Raw genomic sequence first — 9,728 nt, 5'->3', positions numbered from 1 at the left:
TGGGGTCTGAGCGGCGGCGGTGGGAGGTCCCGGAGCCGGGGTCCTGCGGCCGCGGGCTCGGCGGTAGCAGGTCCGCGGGATGCTGGGGCCGCTTTTTGTGTGGTGGAGGGACCCTGGAGGCCAGGACGGCGAAGAGAGCATTTGCTTAGCGGGACTTTGCAAAGGTGTGTGAAGTGTTTCCCGATTCCTAACGAGTGATGCTTTCTGTCATGTTATTGATCTTGAACAGGAGTCAGTGCCACGTAGTTCCCCCGACTGTAGGAAACTTGACTGATCCTCTGAAATGAGTCCCTTTTAGTGATGAAACTTCTCGTTGTCCTGAACGGATACCTGAACCTGGGCAGGGAGTTGGGATGCTAATTCTGCATCTTCTGTTAAGATGCTCTTTTGAGATGCTTTACCGTAAGAGAGATTGTTCTTCTTTCTCTTGTCTTGTTCATGTAAAAGGTCGTATTAATGTAACATCTGGAGATATTAAACTCCAAGTGTTCAACATTATTAGGTTCAGTTTATAGTCATGTTGCAGGGATTTTTCTGAGTCTTTATAGTTGTCTTTGCAGACATGTTTAGTGACATGCATGTTGCCGTGTTTTTAAAAAAACACCTATTTGCACTAGAAATTTAAAAAGCCCTTTTCAATAAGGGAGCAGCTATGATTATTTGTTTCTTGTTATGTAAATAAAAAGTACAGTTGCCATGGTATTCCTATGTATATGGCAGTTCTATGGGGGCTCTAAATGGACTGTGACATAATTTGGCCACTGGCATCATGCTGTCAGGGGAGGCATGACAGAAAAAAGGACCAAGTAGAAACTGGTGAAGTGCTCACGGAAGCAAATACAGAAAGTGCTAGGGAAATTGAGGGGTGGGAGAGACTGCATTTTCTTGAGTCTTTAGGAAAGGCTGCGGGAATAGTTTAAGCAGAGGCGACATGAAGCAGCATGGTGTGTGCAGCGAACTGGATGGGTTGTGTTACCAGAAACGTAAGGGGGGCTCGGAGTGACGCGCAGTGATGCTTGCTGGAGGCCTAAGTGCGCTCCAGGTGAGGGTGCTGGAAAGCCCCAGCGCTTTTATTTAGCGCTTTAGGCTAAGCCTAATTCCTCATACTGTAGCTGAAGCAAGATGGAAACATTTAAGTAAACCTTTACTAAACGTTTGTATGAAAAAAAAAAAGAAGGCACCATAGAGAATAAGACAGATAATTCAGCCTACTCAATATGCCTTCCTCTTGGCTCCTAGACTGCCTCATTTTTAGGACCTGGCATATTTCTATGCCCTAGGCACCATGTTAGCGCCCATCTCTGCATTTAGCAAAGTCTGTGTCCCAAGAGAGAATGTGTGCAGTAGATAGAGGCCCTCCCCCTCTACTTGTCTGATTGGCTTGGGAAAGACCACCTTTTTTCCTACAGCAAAGGTGGTAGACCATAACCATTTGCAGGAAGTTTCTCATTTCAATAGAATACAGAATAGCAGATGGTTCTCTTTTGCAGTGGGCCCTCCAAGATATTCACGTAGATTATTGTCCAATAAATTGGTATTATAAAACTCAGAGTTGGAGTCACAGATTTTGTGAGTTGTCATAATGGTAGTTAATTTTCTTGTCTTGAAGGTTGTGGCAGCATTGCCTGAAGATATGAGAAAAGGTTCTAATCCCTATGGTTTTCCATGGGAATTGCTGGTATGTGCAGTGATTGTTGGATTTTTTGCTGTTTTCTTGTTTCTGTGGAGAAGCTTTCGATCGGTAAGTAACCAGTGTTCTATATGTACTAAGAGAATGTTCATTTTGTCTTCAGATTGAACAAGTAATATGAGAAACATCTTTTATTTTAAGATAACAGGTTAGGTTGTAGTTACATGGATCACTCATGTTAATCTCTGGCTACTAGAAACTGAATATGGATTTAGAGGAATATTTTTAGTGTAAAAATTTTAAAGGATTTCTTTGTAGAACTAATACTAAAACCTTACTTTTATTATTTATTTATGTCTGTGTTTGTTTTTAAAGTATGCTAAACATCTGTGAATATGCCACTCAACCCGGAAACAAACACTGAGTATCACTTATAGTTAGGTGATCCTTCCTTATTTCATCACCCTGCCTCCCTGTACTAGAGGTAACCTTATCCTGATCCTTGTTAATTCCCAAGCCTTAACATTTTTTTTGGTTCTATCTACATATATTTATCAAAAGTATATATGTGATTTTATTCAGTTTCATGCCCTGTGTCATGTTTTGGAACTTTTTATTCCATTCTATATTCCTAAGAGTCATCCATGTGTGTTTGCATGAGACTAATTTTTTTCCATTTTGATTGCTCTAGAAATTACATTGTAAGAGTATACTAAAATTTTAGATTTTATGGCCTTGGACATTTGGGTTGCTTTCAGTTTTTTTTCTATTACTATTAGTGCTGCTCTGTATATTATTTTTAATTAAATATATGTTTTCAATTACAGTTTACATTCAGTATTATTTTGCATTAATTTCAGGTGTACAGCGTAATGCTTAGACACTCATACTTTACAAAGTGTTTCTCCTGATATTTCCAATAGCCACCTGCTATGTATATTCTTATACATATCTCCTGTTGTTTATTTTACCTTTTTTTCTTTTTCCTTTTAATTCTCACTGAGGATATTTTTTCCATTGCTTTTTAGAGAGAGTAGAAGGCAGGGAGGGAGGGAGGGAAGAGAGATAGAGATAGAGAGACAGAGAGACATTGATGTGAGAGAGACACATGGATTGGTTGCCTCCCCTATGATCCCTGACTAGGGCCGGGAATCTAACCTGCAACCCAGGTATGTGCCCGTGACTGAGAATCGAACCAAGACCCTTCAGTCTGCGGGCCAACACTCTAACTATTGAGCACACCAGCAAAGGCCTGTTGTGTATTTTAAAGTTTCTCTTGGGAATATACTTAAGTGTGAGATTACTGGGTTATAGAATATATGGAACTTCTTTTAAACATAATGCCAGATTGTTTTACAAATTGTCTGTACCAATTTATACCCTTACCAGCAATATATGAGGCCCAGAGATCTATTTGATTTCTGTCCTCTCCAACACTTGTTATTTTGCCACTTGAATGGAAAAATAACAGTCTTGATTGGAATTCCTTGATCACTAGTGAGATTATAATCTCTTTTTTTAAAAAATATTTTTTATTGACTTTTTACAGAGAGGAAGGGAGAGAGATAGAGAGCTAGAAACATCAATGAGAGAGAAACATCGATCAGCTGCCTCCTGCACATCTCCCACCGGGGATGTGCCCGTAACCCTGGCACATGCCCTTGACCGGAATCGAACCTGGGACCCCTCAGTCTGCAGGCCGACGCTCTATCCACTGAGCCAAACCGGCTTCGGCGAGATTATAATCTCTTACTAAATTTACCAGTCATATGTGTTTGTCATTTTGGGAAACAGTTGTTTATGTCTTTTGCTTAAGTTTTTATTGAGTAGTTCGTTGTTTTTTTATTTGTAGGTGTTTGTTATTCTTGATGCTACCCTTACTGATTATGTGTATAGTCTGTGTCCCAGTATGAAACTTCTTTTCATTTTTCTTAAAGTGTTTTCTGATGAGCAGATATTCTTAATTTTAAAATTTTGCTTTTAAGATATAAGTCCTTGATTCATCTTGAATCCAATGTTTTGTTTGATACGGGATAGGGATTCAGTGTAATTTTTGCCTCCCAAATATAACCACGTTTTCCAGCTTCATGTATTGAATAAGTCTCTCCTTTTCCTACTCATCTGCTATGCCATATGTAAGAGTTCCACATACATGTAGACCTTTTCTGCACTCTCATTTGTATTCTTTCAATGAGATCTTTTATCATTTTTTAAATCAGGGAAATTTCTTCTGCATTTTACGTTTTTATTTCTTTTTTTGGGATTACTGTGTTTTAGATGTTAGCCCTTATGCTTAAGATTTCTCTATCTCTTAACTTAAAAATATTTTTTTTGGTAGTTTCCTGCTATCTTTTGAGGGAGTTCCTCAATCTGATGTTTCAGTTCGCTAATTCCTCATCTTTACCCATACCACTGTACCTTGACTTTAAACATTTTTTAAAAATATATTTGTATTGATTTCAGATGGAAGGGAGAGGGAGGGATAGATTAAAAACATCAGTGATGAGAGAAATCAGCTGCCTCCTGCATGCCCCTTACTGGGGAGCCCCTTATTGGGGATTGAGCCCGCAACCTGTGCAATGTGCCCAGACCAGGAATTGAATCCTGACCTCTTGATTCATGAGTGATTGCTCAACCACTGAGCCACACAGACAAGGCTTAAATTTTATTTTTTTAAAATTTTATCCTTATACATCTTCTGTAGATAATTTAAGTCCCCATTGTTTCTTTATACTTGCTTATATTACCTTAACCCTAATCTGATCTCCCCGCAGGTGGAATTTTTCCTTCATTATTTGAGAGAGAGAGAGAGAGAGAGAGAGAGAGAGAGAGAGAGAGAGAGATTAAAGAATAAAAAGGTAGTGTTTACTGTTTCTTTATAGTCAGTTCAGATCCATGACCCTGGATTTCTCAAATTGTGTTATTTTGGATATTAGCACTAGGGGAGATAATGATAGGGGTTTCCTGAAATAGTTTGTTTTAGGGCCAAATATGTTTGAGGAATAATGGGCTAAATGATACAGTATTTCAGCACTTTTAATATCCTAATACACAATGTGAACTTTTAATAGAGAGATTTTAATATGTTGCATTTTTCTCATTGGACAGAACACTTTTGATTAACAAATTCATACTCAGGCAATAAGTGTTATTTTTAACTTGGCAGTATAAGTTAAATAAATTAGACTTACTTGAATGTGTATTTGTTTTAATGTAATTTTGCTTAAAATTTGTTTCAGGTTAGAAGCCGGCTTTATGTGGGTAAGCTCTTTTTTCTACTTTAGACTTCACCATTGTTTATAATTTTAAAACTTAAAACAATTTACACATGATAATATTAACTTTAAAAAAATTTACTGGGGTAGCATTGGTTAATAACATGATTTTTAGGCGTATAAGATTATAATTCTACATATGTGTACCCTGTTATGTGTTTACCATCTGAAGTCTAGTTTCCTTCCATTACCATATATTTGACCCCCTTTACCAACTTTGCCGTCTCTCCTTCCCTTTCCCTATTGGTAATCTCCGTTCTGTTGTCAGTATCTGTAAGTTTGTTTTTTTCGATAGTTCGTTTGTTGCTGTTTGTTTTATATTACACATATAGTGAAATCATATTTTTTGTCCTTTTCAGTCTGATTTATTTCACTTAGCATAATACATTAAAGATTGGTTCATGTTGTCATCAATGTGAATATTTCATCTTTTTATTGCTAAGTAGTTTTCCATTGTATAATTTTATACTATACTGTATATTTATACACATCACATATTCTTTAACCAGGTGTCTGTCAGGTTGTTTTTATTTCTTGGCTATTGTAAATAATGTTGTAATTGAACATAGGGGTACATATATCTTTACGGATAAATGTTTTTATATTTTAACTTTTTATTTAGAAAGAGAGAAAAAGCTTGCTGTGGAACTTTCTACACTAATTGAAGAAAAATGTAAACTACTTGAAAAATTTAGCCTTGTACAAAAAGAGGTAAGACATTTTTGAAAATGTTAACATTCATGTTAGAGTCTGAGGATTTTATACTTCTTAATATAGGTACTTCTGTATTAGCTTAAAATTATTAATGATTTGTTTGCAAAGTATAAGAGTTCAAGTTGCTCTTCAAATTACTAGGTTTCAATTTGCCTTTTCCTGACTAGTGAAGTTAAACACCTTTTTATATGTTCATTGATCTTCTTCCTCTTCTTTCTTCTTTATATTTTTAAAGGTATAGTTATATTTTTTTTCCTTTTTGACATGTAGGACTTCTTTTCACATATTTTGAGTATGAGTCCTTTGCCAGAAATATGTGGTGCAAATATCTTCTTCCACCTTGTGTTTGCCTTTTCATGTCATACTAGAGGCCCGGTGCACAAAATCTGTGCACTGGAAGGGGGTCCCTCAGCCCGGCCTGTGCCCTCTTGCAGTCCCGGAGCCCTTGGGGGATGTGCGACTGATGGCTTAGGGGAACAGGCCTAAGCTGCCAGTTGGACATCCTTAGTACTGCCACAGAGGTGGGAGAGGCTCCCGCCACTGCCACTGCGCTCGCCAGCTGTGAGCCTGGCTTTTGGCTGAGCAGTGCTCCTCTTGTGGGAGTGCACTTATCACCAGGGAGCAGCTCCTGTGTTGAGTGTCTGCCCCCTGGGGGTCAGTGTGCATCATAGTGACCGGTCGTTCTGCTGTTTGGTCAATTTGCATATTAGCCTTTTATTATATAAGATGGTGTCTTGGTAAGCAGAAGTTTATAATTTTAATATAGTCTGATTTGTCAATCTTTTTTTTTTTAAAAAGTATATTTTTGTTGATTTTAGAGAGGAAGGGAGAGTAAGAGAGAGAAACATCAATGATAAGGGAAAACCATTGATCGGCTGCCTCCTGCACTCCCCACACTGGGGATCAAGCCTACAACCCAGCATATGCCCTGACCAGGAGTCCAACTGTGACCTCCTGGTTCATAGGTCGATGCTCAACCATCGAACCACACTGGCTGGGCATGTCAATCTTTTTTTATGGTGGATGACTGCTTTTTGTTTTCTACTTAAGAAATTTTTGTCTGCTCAAAGATAGGAAGGTATCCTTTTGTGTTATCTTTTAGAAACTTTGTTGCTTTACTTTTCTCCTTTAGCCTTTTTTTATTTTTATTTTTTTAATATATTTTTTTATCTCCTTTAGTCTTTATGTTAGTTTGCTAGGACTGTCATAACGTATCACAGACTGGGTGGCTTATGCAACAGAAATTGGATTTGTTTTACAGTTTTGGAGGCTAGCAGTCCAGGACCAAGGTGTTGGCTGGTTTGGTTCTTCTAAGGTCTCTCTCCTTGGCTTGCAAATGGCAGCCTTCTTGCCTGATAGTCCCTAGTCTTTCCTCTGTCTTGGTACCTGTTTCTGGTATTTCTCTGTGTCCACGTTTTCTCTCCTTATAAGGACACATTGGATTAGGGCCCACCCTAAAGCCCCTTTTTAACTTAATCGCCTCCTTGAAGAGCCTATTTCCAAATACTATCAAATTCATACTGGGGATTGGGGCTTTAACTTATTAACTTGGGGGTGAGGGGAACAATTAAGCCAAAATTTATTCAGTTCTTCATCTATCTGGAATTCAATTGGTGATGGTGTGATTTAGAGGTCAAAATTTAAAGCCAAAATTTATTCAGTTCTTCATCTATCTGAATGTTTCTCGCTCATCAGCTGCCTCTTGCACACTCCCTACAGGGTATGGAATTCAGTTGGTGATGGTGTGATTTGGAGGTCAAAATTGAATGTTTTTCATATGAATATTGCATTAACCAGTACTATTTATTGAAAAGACCATCTTTTCCTTTGTTCTGTGGTGTCATCTTCTTAATTCAAGTGACTGTATATATCTGAATCTGTTTCTATAGCTTCCGTCTTGTTGGGCTATATATTTTTTTATTCTCATGCCAATCACGCTTTTTAAATCTACTGTGTTTTTATAAAAAGTCTTTTTATTTTTTAATCCTCACTGGAGGATATTTTTTCCTCATTGTTTTTTAGAGAAAGTGGGAGGTAAGGGGGGGAGAAAGAGAGGGAAGAAGGGAGAGAGAGAAAGAGAGAGAGAGAGAGAGAGATGTCATAGATTGGTTGCCTCCTGCACGTGCCCCTACAGGGGCCGGGAATTGAACTGGCAACCGAGGTATGTGCCCTTGACTTGCTGTTGAACCCAGGACCCTTCAGTCTGTGGGTTGACACTATAACCACTGAGCCAAACCAGCGAGGGCATTTATAACGTCTTGATACCACAGTGTATACCTCTAAGTTTGTTCTTCAAGATTGGAGAGGTAATTGGCATTTTGCCTTTGTATACTAGTATAAATTTGAAATCATTTAATCTGTTTACACATGTACATAGCCTGCTCTAGGAATTTGATTTAGAATTGCATTAAAATATATAGATCAATTTGGAGAGAATTGATATTTGCAATGTTGTGTTCTTGTGAATGGATTATGATATATCCCTCTACTTACGTCTTTTTGTAATCCTTTCAATATTGTTTTATACATCTTTAAGTTGAGATCTTCCATAGGTTTTCTTTTTTTTAAATATATTTTTATTGATTTTAGAGAGGAAGGGAGCGGGAGAGAGAGATAGAAACATCAGTGATGATAGAGAATCGTTGATCAGCTGCCTCCTGTATGTTCCACACTGGTGATCGACCCCATAACCCAGGCATGTGCCTTTCAGAGAAGAAGGGAGAGGGAGAGGAAGAGAGGGAGAGAGAAACAGCCACAATGAGAGAGAATCATGGATCGCTGCCTCCTGCACGCCCCACACTGGAGATCAAGCCACAACCCGGGCATGTGCCCTGACTGGGAATCGAACAGTGACCTCCTGGCTCATAGGGCAATGCTCAGCCACTGAGCCACACCAGCCAGGCTTGCATATCTTTTCTTAAATTTATTCCCTGGTATCTGAGCCCGCAACTGGGCATGTGCCCTTGACTGGAATCGGACCTGTGATCCTTCAGAACACAGGCCAACACTCTATCCACTGGCTAGGGCATGAGTGTCTTTTAATATATTAACAGAGTTTTGCATCCATTACAATAAATTTCAAACATTTTTATTACCCCAAAAAGAAATGCTTCGCCTCTTAGCTACCACCCTTCACCCATTCTCTCCCATTTCCAAGCCCTACACAATTAATGTACTTTTTGTTCCTATAAAATTGTCTATTCTGTACATTTCACATAAATGGAATAATATAATATGTAGTCCTTTGTGCCTTGCTTTTTTTTATATATATATTGATTTTTTACAGAGAGAAAGGGAGAGGGATAGAGAGTAAGAAACATTGATGAGAGAGAAACATCGATCAGCTGCCTCTTGCACACTCCCTACAGGGTATGTGCCCACAACTAAGGTACATGCCCTTGACCGGAATCGAACCTGGGACCTTGAGTCCACAGGCCGACACTCTATCCATTGAGCCAAACCAGTTAGGGCTGTGCCTTGCTTTTTAAAAACACTTAAAATGATGTTTTGAAGGTTTATCATTGTTGTAGCATGTATCAGTACTAATTTTTTATATATTTTTTGCCAAATAATATTTTGTATCAACTTCCATACCCATTTGTCAATTGATGGACATTTAGGTTATTCTCATTTTTGGCTATTATAAATGATGCTATGTGCATTTATGTACAAGTTTTTGTGTGGATATATGTTTTCTTTTTTGGATATATGTTTTCAATTCTTTTGGGTAGTATATACCCAGAAGTAGAATTGCTAGATTTAGATTTACATTTAACTTTTGAAAGAACTACCAAATTGTTTTCCACAATGACTACACCAGTTCACATTCCCAGTAGCAGTTTGTGTTACAGTTTTTCCACGTCTTTCCCAGCACTTGTTATTATATGTCTTTTTTATTATAGCCAATGCCTGACTAAGAACTCTGTTTCTCTTACTTTTTCCTTTGGTTCTGAGTCAAATCTTGTCTTTTTATTCATTTTTATTATTATTATTTTTTAATACTTACCGAAAGATAGCAGTGGGAGGAAGAGGAAGAGAAAGGGAGGGAGGGAAGGAAGAAGAGAGGGAACAGAGAGAGAGAAAGAGAAAGAGAGAGAGAGAGAGAGAGG

At 38.2% G+C, this 9,728-nt stretch overlaps 1 protein-coding gene across 1 annotated transcript in view; it reads left to right on the top strand.

Moving 5' to 3' along the window:
- Positions 1-9,728, top strand: part of LOC102761280 (cTAGE family member 5) — a 118,002-nt gene that overhangs the window by 47,155 nt on the left and 61,119 nt on the right. Inside the window, 3 exon segments of the mRNA XM_006779355.2 lie at positions 1,610-1,741; positions 4,870-4,891; positions 5,528-5,616. Of these exon segments, the coding sequence (XP_006779418.1) occupies positions 1,610-1,741; positions 4,870-4,891; positions 5,528-5,616 (243 nt within the window).

The sequence above is a fragment of the Myotis davidii genome, unplaced genomic scaffold (assembly GCF_000327345.1).
Source record: "Myotis davidii unplaced genomic scaffold, ASM32734v1 scaffold273, whole genome shotgun sequence".
Classification (NCBI taxonomy): Eukaryota; Metazoa; Chordata; class Mammalia; order Chiroptera; family Vespertilionidae; genus Myotis; species Myotis davidii.
Note: the sequence above shows the minus strand (reverse complement) of the source record. Positions and strands in the feature narration are given on the sequence as shown.